The following is a 13583-nucleotide window of genomic DNA, read 5'->3' on the forward strand; positions in this document are numbered from 1 at the left end:
TATCGTTACGATATTGTTCGTTCCGATCGTTGAACGTCGTGGAAGTAGATAGAATTTTACCTCTCTCTTTTGCGTGTAAAATAACCGTAGTCCGTGGTAATCGCATCGCCCTTCATCTTCGACCTAATTAGAGGGAAATTAATCACCATATTGTCCTGGGAAAAATTACCAGTGAAATGAGATTCCTCGGACACGGTGGAATCCGCATTCCCGCCGAGAAGACAATACCAACTCTGACTTTCCTCTGCCAAAGAACCGCGATCGAATTGCTTCACGAACCTTAAAAACTTTATCACCGCTCTTTAATTAACGCACTCTATTACAAATTCCATTTCTTGTGTGCGTCAATACGGCGTCGCCATCGGCCAGGCGTCGACGTAGCCATTCGAGTCACTTACGGTGAATAAACTATTCTTTATTCCCTTTTCTCCCTTTTCTCCCTTACCCTCTTTGTTCTATCCCGCCATTTCCTCGCCTCGGCGAGGATAAATTTCGCGAGTAACCGATCCTTTACGGATTCGGCGACGAGAATTCTGTCACGTTTCGAAGACGGATCGAAGACGACGGTTTGCACGATTTAACGAGGGAGTTAGTTGCCAGACTATGGTACGTTTCCCCACCGTGAAAATGCTAGGCCGTGAGATACTAGACCGACGTCGATTTCGAGGACGAACGAGGAACCCAATTCCCGGAGAACTTTTCGCATTAATAATTCCATCGCGCGTTAGGAATTATAAATCACGGTGGCGCAGTCCGGCCCGCCCTATTGGAAATGTTTGAAATTCCCAAGCTTTTCGAAGAAGAGGATGTACTTGGACTGCATAGTTCTCCGGCCCGATTCTTTATTCGCGGCTCCACTCCCACCGACACATTCCTGCAAAAGTTTTCGCAAAGTGATCTTTCGGTACTACACTTTCGGCATACTCGCTCGGCAAATTCACGTGTCCAGAATGCTATGAAACGTGTATTACACGTGCCCTCACCGTCCACTCTGCGTCCACGTAAATTTATGTAACCGGACCTAATTCGAATCCTGCTTTCATAAACGCGGTTAATTAATGTTAATCTTCTAGTTACGCATTATTATAATCGTTGGAGATGGTGAGGGAAATGATATGATCGATCGCGATCTCGGATTATAATGATCCTTGGAATATTATAACGATACACGATATATATAATAGTTTGTTTTAGTTTTTTTAACTTTAATATTAATAGCTGTCTCTCTTCTTCGATTTTGAGTAATGAGTCAATATGGAGTCAAAATAAAATTAAATTAATTTAAATCTCCTTACAATATATCTTACATCGCGAGAAAAAATCGCGCAAAATGAAAGTTCTTTACTCGCGTAAAAAAATGTGAAAAAAAAATTAAAAATTTTGTCATTAAAACCTATTCGAAACATAGAGGAAATCGCACTATTGAAATCGCTTTTTGATTCATCCCGATATCTCAATCGGTTATCGAGATATAAGGATTCGAAGGGACCATGCAAAGATGAGTGGATCCGCGAGTCATTGACCTACATTTTTTCTTAGAAATGTATACTACGTTTTTCTAGGAATCGCGTCTGGCACTTGTCTGTAATTAAGATAGGTCAGTGAGACGAAGTGCGAGCGAGAGATCCGAGTAAGTGACGACGACGAAGATATTAAACGATTGAAAATTACCCCTTTCTTTGCACGATGATATCTTCGCAACCGGAAATCGTATCGAGATGAATCAAAAAGCGTTTCAAAGGGCAAGATTCCGCGCTTCTAATGGTCTTTCATTCGTTGACCGGAAGTTATTGTGTTCGGAGTTATAGCGGTTTAAAGTTTGCCTAATTTTAATAGAGTTTTTCTCAGATTCTCTAGGTAAGGATTAAAAATTACTTTTACTTTAGATGGTGATATTTAGGGAACCGGAAGTCGTATCGAGATAAATCAAAAATCATTTCAAAGGGCAAGATTCCGCGATTCTAATGATCTATCGTTCGTTGACCGGAAGTCATTATGTTCGAAGTTATAGCGATTTAAAGTTTGCCTAATTTTAATAAGGTTTAAAGTAAAGATTAAAAATTTCTTTTACCTTAGATGATGATATTTAGGGAACCAAAAGTCGTATCGAGATAAATCAAAAATCATTTCGAAGAGCAAGATTCCGCGATTCTAATGATCTATCGTTCGTTGACCGGAAGTCATTATATTCCAAGTTATATTGGTTTAAAGTTTTCTCAATTTTAAGGTTTAATCAAGATTTAAGATAAATTACGCGAAAGATATGTTTTATTTTTAGAAAAATATTGCTTATAAATTGATCTTATAGTGGTATGTTAAAAAGATTTTAAATTAATTTAAAAGTTATCTTAAGTCCTTTGCTCAAAGTAAGTTGGATCTTTATTTAATCGACCCAGTTCGAGTTTAATTACGTTAATTAATCGAAGGGATTTATAAGTTTTAATTTATTTCTTTTTTTTTTTTTTTTTTCTTTTTTAACATAAGAAATTATCTCTCAAATTATCCATACCTTTTATATAAAGTATAAACAAAGCGCGCAAAATAATACGAGAATAAATATATTTGCAAAAATAACTAATAGTTTATTTACAAAAAATTTTCCAATCTAGGATTATCGTTCCAACACGTTTTGCGTTTTGAGATCGCGCAGACACCGGTATCGATCGATACGATCCTGTCGAAGAGTTAAGAAAAGCCAAGAAAACTCGTAGATCACGTTGCAATTTGAAATTCCGCAGAAGGAAGGAGGATTCCGTTTCCGTATTCGTACAACCGGAGACGATTTGCATCGAAAACACCCAGACAACGATGGAGAGGGAGAGAGGGGGCGGCAACAGTGGCGGAGATGGGTTGCCGCGACTCCAGAACCGGCACAGCGGTCGCGTAAACATGCGAAAACAGTTTTTCAAAATTGTCGTAATTCCCAGTGACACGGCGCAGGGCCGGTGCAGCTGTTGCAGCTGCCCGAAACGGGAGCGGGGGATGTACAACGGGTAGGGGGATAAACTATGACAGAATATATGCTGCAACCCCCTACTCGAGAACTTTAAATCCCGCCGCCATCGCGCGCAACTTCCTTCCTTCCGCGATTTCGAATCCACTCCCCAGCTATTATCTCGACAACAACGATTTACTTTCATTCGTTTAACGCACGAATTCTTGGAATTCTTGGAGAGAGAGAGAGAGAGAGAGAGAGAGAGACGCAAAATTTGAATGATTCGATCTCTCTCTCTCTCTCTTCGAAGGCGAAAGAAAACTTTTCGATCCCATTTGTCATCGCGAAAAACGCGTGGCAAGGATACGTTTGCTCAGCTGTTGCGGCTCGAGGCACGTGGCGCGAGTTGGAAACTACAGTTACAGTTTTCTTGGACATAAACTCGTATATCGGGATCCATCCCGAGGATATATCTTCGAAATGCGCGGATGCATCTCGAGGGAGAAGCCTCGAGGGAGGAGGGAAGAGAGGGGGAGGAGAGAAGAGGGGCGAGAAAATGGAAAACAAAGTGCGCGATCGAAACGTTTGGTCTGGGTTGGGGTGGCGTTAGCCGAAGTCGAACCGACAAAGTAGAAGTTACGATCGACGTTCGCGTCGGCGACGCGGTGATTTCTGATTCGTTCCTCGGCCGTTATATACCGCTGGTGCAGTCGAGAGCCGCTATAAAATACCGCGGCGGGTGTAAAAAAAAAAAAGGAGAGGAGGGGAGGGGAAAAAAACAGGAACCGGGATGGACAAGTATTTTACGAGGCATCTATTTGAATTTATCCCGTGCAAAGACATTTATCGAGCCGTTGTATCGTGGCACGCTCTGTTTGAAAATTACTTGGTGCTTCGTAAAGGGGAATTGCACGATTCCTCTCTCTCCTGCGCGGAGGGAAAACCGACACGAATGAGTAGCATGTAGTTTTTTCGAGATAGTGGAGGGAAGAATGTCAAAGCTTGAGGTCAGCCTCGATGAAACTCGATTTTGCAATGATTTTCAAAGGGACCGAAAATCCTGTGTAAAAAGGATTCGTGTGATAAAATTAACTTATAACGATCTTCTTGGGGAATTGTATCACATTTTCACGTCTCTGAAATTTTGCAATTTATTTCCGTCCCGTATGAAAATTGTCGAATTTCCAGCATACGCCTCTAAAAAACCGTACATTATCCTAGAAACGGTTTTCGTTATCGATTTAAATCCGTTTGAAAGTGTCTCCAATGTTTATAAAAATTAAAAACACCTGATGAAATATTACCTGAAATTTATTTTTGAAATAAAATCCTACAAAATTCGACGATTATGAATACCTATTCTTTTATTACATACCTATTATATTTTACGTTTTATATATATATATATATAAAGAATGAAATCAATGGAGATGCTTTCATCCGTTCAACTTTATAATTAAAACATACCTCTCTTTCGAAAATATCTGAATACTTTCGGGCATAGCAGTGCATACTCGAACACTAATACACTAATCGTACTTGATGCATTAATTTACGACTTCGTTGTATCGCGGATCTCGACGGGCACATCTCGATTTATGGCGGGAAGAGGGAAGGTATTTCATCGCAAAACAAAACAAATAGCGCGTACAAATCGATGGAAGCCGCGAGAATAATGCTCGCCGCGTAAACCGAGCAAGCCGTTTAAAACCGCTACTTGATTAACAGGAAAGCCTCGTAGATCCGTGTTCGGTATTTTCTGGTAGCGAGCACGGTGGCGGCTTGGGATCCGATATCAACATCCCGAAAATCGAAATTACAATCGGATTACAATCAGGGGTTTCTCATTAAAAATCAACAGGGACAGGACGCAGAGAGGAGAAATTTCTTTCCATCGACCGATCAACTGGAACAGGTGTACACGTTTAATGGATTAGAAGAAAAACTGTCGTCCTTTTTCGATTCACGGGGGGACGTTCTATCTCAACCGTTTTTCGAGATCCGGGTTAATCGAATACAAGATTCGCCACGTCCGTGAAGGTTGGGTGAATACAAAACGAAACGGGAAACGGTGGCTTCTCTGAAGAGAGAATCCGATTGTTTCGACCGTTTCCAAGACGAGCGTACCAATTACTTAAAAGCTTGGAATTGTTTATCGGAGAGAAAGGCTAGCCCGGAGGGAGAGTTTATGGGATTCACACCCCCAACAGGTGGCACGAAGCGAAACACTGCGGGCCGTGCGACCCCTTTCAGAAAAATCATTCTAGCTCGCATTAGACTTTCAAATTACCGGACACGCCGGATAACGCCATATTCCACCCTCTGCTCTCGTATAATTCACCCTGTTACCCAACGTTCCCGGCCATGTAATTGTTTCCACCGTTTTCTGACGCCGCGCATTTCCGATTCACCGGCCACCGGGAATATTTTTCACCACGGAATCGTGAAAAGAGAAATGGATCGGTGGTGGTCGAATCGAAAGATCGAGGAAAGTTTGCAAGGAAGGATCGAGTCGAGAGAAACACGTGTCCATCCCGCGATAGAAGAAAAGCGTGGAAAGACGTTACGTTAAATGGCTCGTGTCGTATATAGGGAACAAAGGGAAAGCTGCCCTCTCCAACGATCCGACCGCTTTTGTCTCGACTCGGTTTGTTTCAAAGGGAACGATCCGAAATTTATAGAGAGAGAGAGAGAGAGAGGCTAACGCAAGGATGGCAAAGAATACAAGGGGATGCAAGGAGATTCATCCCTCGTTTAATCAAAGTTCGAAAAGAACTTTTTGGCGCCGTGCGTTATTACGACTCGCGATTCTTCTCATCCGATCGAATCGAAATCTGTGCGAATCCAAGGGACGACTCGATATCCTCGAATCCTCGTCGTTTCGAGAATGCATCTCTGTTGGAGAATCTTTTGGCAGACGAGTCTAATGTTTCTCGGATATTCGATGCATTGAAGCATTACATCCACCGAGAAAAACATCGAACCATGGGAAATCCGTATCATTCGAGAACGAAGAATTCTTCGTTTTCTTTCGACTCATTCTCGGGGAAAAATGGAATGCTCGTTTGCGTTTTGAAGAAAATAAATAAAATTCTCAGCGAAACTGTGAACGGTGTAAATAAAGAAAATATCTAAAGTTGGAAGCGATAATGTGACAAAGCAAACTTACTACAAAACTGAACTTGGGGCAGATTAAAACTAGTTGAAAACCGTGGCCTAGCTCCGTCCGTGCGGTCTCATCCCGCTCGATCCGCGGTCCGTTTCACCATTTTGCGGCCAACTTTTGACCCATATTTCCTCGTACGAGAATTAATACTCGTTAACGACAAAGTAGCAGCACAAAGCCAACTTTGATATTTTACGCGTGCTCGAACGGTCCACTTGTTCAACTCGTCTAATCTTGTTCGTTATTCCCAAGAATATTCAAACCGATTCCAAAAATTATCCCCCTATCTTTTCTTTATTTTTTTCTCAATTTCCTAAATTGATTCTTCCTTCTCGACATCTCTATATCCTTTATACTTACTACAATTAGATTGACTACAAATTACCAAATGTTAAAAAATTCTTCGAACGGAGAAATGTGTGCAAATTACGGAGAATACAATTCGTTAAGACCAAGCAACCGCGCGTAAAAATAACTTTGACTCGATCAAGCATTGCTCGGAGTATACTCAGCCGCGATCCCGATGGGTGTTTTCTGAGAACACACCGAGTCGCGAGTCACGGAGTGCTCTTTTACCGAGCGGAAAGACCGCCTTTTTTTTCTCCTTTTTTTTCCTCTTTTTTTTTTTCTTCTTAAAAAGAACGAGATTCCCAGGAAAACGCGAAAGCATTTGGGATCCGTGGCAACGAGGTATCGGTGGAGGACCGCGAACAAAATGTTTGTCGAGTCAACGGAACGTGTTTTCGCGCCGCGACAACTCACTCTCTCTCTCTCTCTCTCCCTTTCGCTCTGTCTATTTCTCCATCTCTTTTTTTTTTGTTCCTTCCCCGAGAAGAGACATTAAAGCACGCTCCAAACTGGTTAATGTTTAAACGAGCCCCGAGCCTTTTCGTGGCAACAACACCTACAACTGTCTATCGTTTTCCAATCTCCTCTGGTGCTGGGAGGATTTCGGTCGGTCTACTTGGAAAAATCAAGCGCGGGAAATTAGTGGGAAAAGTTGGCGCGAACGAAATTCTTTAATTATATAGAGAGAGAGGGAGAAGAGGGAGAAAAATATATATAGGAACATGCACACGCATGCACACACGGGGGAAAAACACAGAAGATGGGAAAATGGGTGGGTGAAATAAAAAAGTTTATCGATGGAAAAATGTGTGAATTGGCGCGATTTAATTTGCATCTGGGTACTGTCCGCGAAAATTGCAAATGCTCACTGATTAGAGTCAAGTTTCCTTCTGCACCTCGAGGATAAGGGGGAACAAACGAAACGAGGAGAACGAGAAGAGGAAGGGGGGAACAAGTTGGGAGGGGCGGGAAAAAGACGGGAGCAAGTTGAAAAGGAAACGAAGGAAAAAGATTTGCCTCGGCTAATTGCATGAGATATGCGATTGTTTCATGCATATTCAACGAGTCCTCGAGGTGGAAATAGCTGATCGCTATTCCTTCCTTCATCCTGCGTCTTCCGCTTCTTTCTTCCCCTCCCCCAAGGTCTCTTTTTCCGCCTCGCTTTTCCTCCTTCCTCTCGGAGGAAAAGTTGGCGCCCTCCCCATCTCCCCGTCTCTCCTCGAAAGATTTCCTCGAACGAGTAATCCGATCCTAAGCCGCGAAGTATCTCCTCGATATTAATTAAGTCTCCTCGATCTTGTGTTAAGTCTTCTTGATTGTACGCACCTGTAACTAGTTTTCTTCTTCCCTTCCCTTCCATTCCCTTCCCTTCCCTTCCTTTCCGTCCAATATACATCGTATACGCGATAAACGATATCTAGATGAAATCAAATCTCGAGAAACGCGAAACTCGAAGTGATTCCCATTTTCGAAAGTTTCTCCCCGCTGACGCGCGGTCAGATAGGATGTTGCGATTGGAGAATCGTGGGGAATCGATTCGTCGACCAATTAGTCGATAAAAATCGAAAAGCGCGCCCATGCCTCGCGATAGAGAAATATCACGATGGGATGGGATGGGATGGGATCCACGAAACCGCGATTCGAATAAATTCATCACCTTTCCATTCGGGCCACGATACGCCACGATATTTCGTTCGATGTGTTCCGTTCAACGTTCTCGGTGAAACAGAATTTTGCGAGGCATGGCCGAGTCGGTTAACCTTCCCTTCCTCTCCCGTACTCCGGACGATTATCGAATTACCGGAAACGTTTCCCCTCCCCCGTCGGTACCGTTCATCCCGCGGATTTTCCATCGGCCACGCTCGTACTTTCGAAATATCGGCCGAATGATTGATAACGAGAAAACTGGGTTGCGGATTTATTTTTTTTCTCTCTCTCTCTCTTTCCCTCTCTCTCTTTGTTTCGCTTGATCCCTTTGTTCGTGCTTTCACAGGCCGATTGCCCGTTCGCTTTGCCCCCCTCCCCCCTTTCTCTCTCTCCTCCCCCAACCTCTATGTATATGTATTTATACTCGCGGCTATGGCGTGTTTCCTGTGAATTTTCGTTCGCTTTTTATTTCCCATCGGTATTCCCACCGAATTTTATATCACGCCTTACAAAATCAAACTTAATTCTTTCGTTCGCTTTTGTACGTTCGTAGTACGTTCTGTTGCTGTCTCTTTTTCTTTTTCCTTATTTTCATTCTAAATCATAAGAAAATGGTGAGAGATTGCGAAAGAAAGTGGAAGAGGGAAAAGAGCGATGGAGGATAGATAGATCTTTGGAAAAAGCGTTGCAAATCGAAAGCAAGGATCTCGAAAATATCCGATATCGAAGGTAACGGTTTCTTCGGGAGCAAAAGACCTCGATGCTCGAAGAATTTAGAAAATGCAAGAATACGTCGAGTCTTCCCGTCGTTTCTTCTCGTCGTTCAATGCTTTCCCCCGATACAATAGTATTGTACTTGTTAAAAGCACGTGTAAACTTGGCAAAACGATGCGCAATTTCTTGCATTTGAGAAACCACTTAGTCTGATTGAGAGAACGACCCGGTGCATGATCGAGTCTAATCGATTCGATTAGAGACGAGCTTCGAATAGATCTTGTCAAACGGGCTAAGCTTTTTCGCGAGCAAATTCACGGGAAAGATTCGAGGAATTGGTTTTACAAAAGATCAACTTGCGTTGCGAACTTTAACCGAAATAAAGAAAAATTTTCGTATTACACTTGCAATTTGAATATTTTTACATCGAGGCAATAGCAATAAATATTTTAATTAAATAAATACAATAAATATAAAGGCGCAAATTTTCGATACGTGTAATAATGTAAAAAAATTCTAAAACAATCGTTGGATTACAAAATTTACTTCGTAATGTTCGAAACAAGGATAAAAGAAAATAGAAAGGAAAGAAAGAAACATTTCAGTCGGAGTGATGGGACGATGAGAAAGGAATGTTTTCAAACTTACCGCCAAGAAGGATATGCACGAGAAGCGGAAGAAATCTGTATTGGCGCACTTTCGTCATGATTCTTGATTTTTCTACATGAACTGCTCTTCTTATCGCAGAACTCTCGGTTTCAAACTGATGCAATTTGTTCGTTCCTTCGAACGTGATTCAAATGTAAACACAAACCCGCGAATTTCAAAAGTTCCTTCGATTACGAACAAACATGTTATAAATAATCGTATGAAATATTTTTCTTTTTGACTTTTTAAAAGAAAAAAAAAATGACGAGGAAGTTTGAATGAAAGGGAACACGAATGGTGAACCGTCGAGTCGAAAGAGTTCGAACGGAAAAGACCGTTCGACAGACAAAGTCCACGAGAAGTTGCGCGGACGAAGTCTCGGCTTCGACTGGCGCGCACCAACGTATCTGACCCCTCTGATAACCGGCCAGCCCCCTCTGGTTCAAATTCATCCCCTTCCCTCTTCACCCTGTCTGACTCCATCTCTCGTCGACTGTCTACGAGACATATCGTGGATCAAAAGGGACCAACTTAGACAAGGTACCCTTTTGCTCTTTTTAACTTACAATTTAGCATGAATCGTATCGCATTCTATCTTAAAAAAAAATGAATTGATGACATCGAATAATTCGAAGCATGCATCGAAATCGTCGTGTTGAATGAATTTGAAACACTGTAGTAAAATGTATGAGAAAAATCATTACACGTTGTATAATAGAGCCTTTTCCAAAGTTATTCCATTTTCTTCCAATAATATTTCCATTCCCTTCAAATCAAATATTTCTCGTGGAGTTAAATTAATACGTTTTTTTATTTCATTCGTCACTTTTATTTTTCTCTTTTTTTACGTTTCATATTATCAACGAAATTCTGTTTAAAAATATTTGATGCATATTGCCAAATCCGCAAACATTCCTAAAAAGAATAAGACAATAAGAAGTATAATACGATAATTAGATAAAACTATGATAAGCAATTTGACGTAACGGAAATTTATAATTAGACTTTTATAATGAACTACTGATCTATAAAGAAAATAAGTTTTTACTTTTTTTATTTGTTTTACATATTTTATATATTTTAATATTTACAAATTAGATCTTAGATGATTCGATAATAAAAAATTATTGTAATTTTTTAAACATAATATATCATCACTGGAAATATGTATAGTAATAAATAAAAAGTAAAATACTTATTTATGATAATTATAAATATACATATATATATATATATAAATATTATTAAATATATTATGACTGGCTTAAAATAATCTGTTCTTTTTATTGACAATTAAATGCTTGTCGCAATTTACACAATCCCAAATAAACCGGATCAAAATGTGCACATACGTATTAAATAGTCAAAAAGGAAGGGATAAAATTTCCGTTAGGAGAATTATGTTTTGTATATCGGAAGTGAAGTCTATAGTTGAAAATCAGCCGACGATAATAACGTGACGCGTTTTCTGTGTAAGCCAGACGTTAGCGCCTCTCGTGAGTTGCGCAACAGTCGCGAGGTCAGCATCATTGTAACTTTTGGCGCCAATTGACTACAAGGCGCTATATATTCCATTTACAAAACAATTATATTAAAAAAGTAGTACGTATATAAGTGGCGATATTAAAATCGCTTATTTATCCATACGTGACAGTCATAAAAAGAGTTTTATACACATATTTGTAAACATAACCTTGGTATACTTTTAGTGCCGCCAAGGAAAGCAACAAAACGGCCAGCTCACAATTCTGCAAAAGGCCCACGAGAGCCAAAACAGATAAGGAAAAAACAAGGTAAATTATTATTTCGTCAGTATTAAGTTATTTTTTACAATTTATTTTTAGCGTCGAAAAATATATTAGCCCAGAAAAATTTGATCGAAATATATAACCGCGAAGCACATGGATATGTTTAGACAATGTGTTTCACGATCGATAATTATTGCTTTCTTTTAATTGGTAGTTAGAAATAAATTAGTATTTTTAGATAAAAAATTTCGTGAAACCGTCGTAATAATTTTTCTGTTATAGTGCCGCGAATATTACGTGTCCTGCGGCAAATGTGGATCGGCACAAACATAATTGTACCTCTCTAAACCAAATACCATAAAATAGTACTAGACATTTGCATGCATTTCACAGAATTAGTTGTGAAACCTGATTTACGACAATCTGCGACTGGCGGCGTATTATTAGTATTTGGACAAGGCGATGTTGGACAACTAGGTTTAGGAGAAGAAGTTGTTGAAAAAACACGACCAGCAGTTGTACCTGGATATCAAGATATAATATCTGTAGCAGCTGGTGGTATGCACAATGTGTGCCTAAGACAAACCGGAGAAGTATTAACATTTGGATGCAATGACGAAGGAGCATTGGGACGAGATACATCTAAGGATGGTTCTGAGACTGAACCTGGTTCCGTTGAATTACCAAGTAAAGCTATTCAAGTGACAGCTGGAGATTCTCATAGTGCTGCTTTATTAGAAGATGGACGAGTTTTTGCATGGGGCTCTTTTAGGGTATAATTTTTTTTTACATTTCAAATATAAATTTTCTTATCTTATTAATTGCATTGATATTAACAAAATTATATTTATTATTTAAGGATTCTCATGGTACTATGGGTCTAACATTAAAAGGAAATGAACGGTTTCCAATAGAAATACTGCCTAATGTAAACGTAGTTAAAATAGCATCTGGTGCTGATCATTTAGTGTTACTTGATAAAAATGGACATGTATATACATGCGGTTGTGGAGAACAAGGTCAATTGGGACGAGTAGCTGCCAGAACAGCTAGTAGAAATACCCGTCATGGTATGGGTCCTTTATTAACTCCTGCTTTAGTTGAATTTAAAGTTACTAAGAAATTAGAATTTGATGACATTTGGGCTGGAACATATTGTACATTTGCTAAAGAATATCAAAAGGGAGATATATATGTATTTGGATTAAATAATTATTATCAAATTGGTAAGTTAAAATAAAATATTAATAAATAAAAGTGCATAAAAATTCTTTTAAAAAATTATAAAAATAATTGCAAATAACAATTTTAGGTTTAAAAGATCCTGTAACTCATTTTCATCCGCAAGTTTCAAAAACATTTAGTGGAAAAGTTTGGAGGCATATTAGCAGTGGGCAACATCATACTATTGCCTTAGATGATTCTGGTCAAGTATTTGTTATGGGCCGTAAAGAATATGGACGTCTTGGACTTGGTTCTAATTGTTTGGATGCAAAAGAATTAACACTAGTTCCTAATTTAAGTTCCTTTAAATGTATTGATGTTGCAGCAGGCAGTGCCCAATCTTTTGCTGTCACTGAATTAGGTAGCATTCTTTGCTAACATCATTATTTATCGTTATTCTTATATTATTATATTGTTAAATATGTAGTATTTTTATCTTCGTATGTATAGGAGATTTATATTCATGGGGTATGGGTTCAAGTGGCCAGCTAGGTACAGGAGAAGAAGAGGATGTTGAAGAACCTACACTAGTCAAAGGAAAACAATTAGAAGGAAAAACAGTAGTACGAGTCGCGGGTGGAGGTCAACATACATTAACATTAGCAACAATCCATCCAATGAAAGAAAAAACAGCTGGTTAATATTAAATGACTTGTTAGATTTAAATTTAAAGTGTTTCATATATGTGATAATAATTTGGACAACGAAGGGAAAAAGGAATTAATGATTTTTATTCTCCTTGAACAAAAATTACATTGAAGGAGAAACTAACAAATAAAACTAATTCTGAAGATGTATCGTAATTTCGATAGTAAGACGATACTTATATTTGTACATAATTTTTTTGTGCTAAAAAAAATTGCATCATTGTGTTTATATAATTAATATATCGACTGATTTTTTGATTGCATTGTTATTTTTTCTACTTGATTGTATTATGATGAAATAAAACACTTTTCTACTTGTGAATTATATATTATTAAAAAATGTATCTTTGTTATATAGACCTGAATTAAGTTTTATTACTTATATTAATGTTTCAAAAATATTAAGTATTTAATTAATTCTGAATCATATTTAAATTTTATTCACATTGTATAATTAAATACAGAATAAAGATGTTATTATAATTTATTCTATGTTTTTAAAAATT

The 13583-nt window shown here is 38.9% G+C and overlaps 2 protein-coding genes across 3 annotated transcripts in view; one reads left to right on the forward strand and one right to left on the reverse strand.

The window, feature by feature from the left end:
• LOC122718366 (kin of IRRE-like protein 2) overlaps nucleotides 1-9767 on the reverse strand; it is a 119443-nt gene extending 109676 nt beyond the window's left edge. Inside the window, exon 1 of the mRNA XM_043943335.1 lies at nucleotides 9459-9767. Coding sequence (XP_043799270.1) covers nucleotides 9459-9516 — 58 coding nt within the window. The 5' untranslated portion in view covers nucleotides 9517-9767. The remainder of the gene's footprint in view (nucleotides 1-9458) is intronic.
• A 1204-nt stretch (nucleotides 9768-10971) lies between these two features.
• LOC122718367 (regulator of chromosome condensation) lies at nucleotides 10972-13375 on the forward strand. 2 transcript variants are annotated; one of them, XM_043943337.1, is made up of 6 exons: nucleotides 10972-11060; nucleotides 11168-11251; nucleotides 11600-11979; nucleotides 12066-12432; nucleotides 12519-12791; nucleotides 12881-13375. In XM_043943337.1, coding segments are annotated over exons 1-6 (1296 nt in total). In that variant the 5' UTR covers nucleotides 10972-11059; the 3' UTR covers nucleotides 13072-13375. The 2 variants fall into 2 exon arrangements, with proteins under 2 accessions (XP_043799272.1, XP_043799273.1); XM_043943338.1 differs by having other exon boundaries at nucleotides 11042-11060; nucleotides 11489-11979.
• The last annotated feature ends 208 nt before the right edge of the window (nucleotides 13376-13583 follow it).

Source organism: Apis laboriosa, unplaced genomic scaffold (genome assembly GCF_014066325.1).
Source record: "Apis laboriosa isolate Shangri-la unplaced genomic scaffold, ASM1406632v1 scaffold62_cov152, whole genome shotgun sequence".
In the NCBI taxonomy this organism is placed as follows: Eukaryota; Metazoa; Arthropoda; class Insecta; order Hymenoptera; family Apidae; genus Apis; species Apis laboriosa.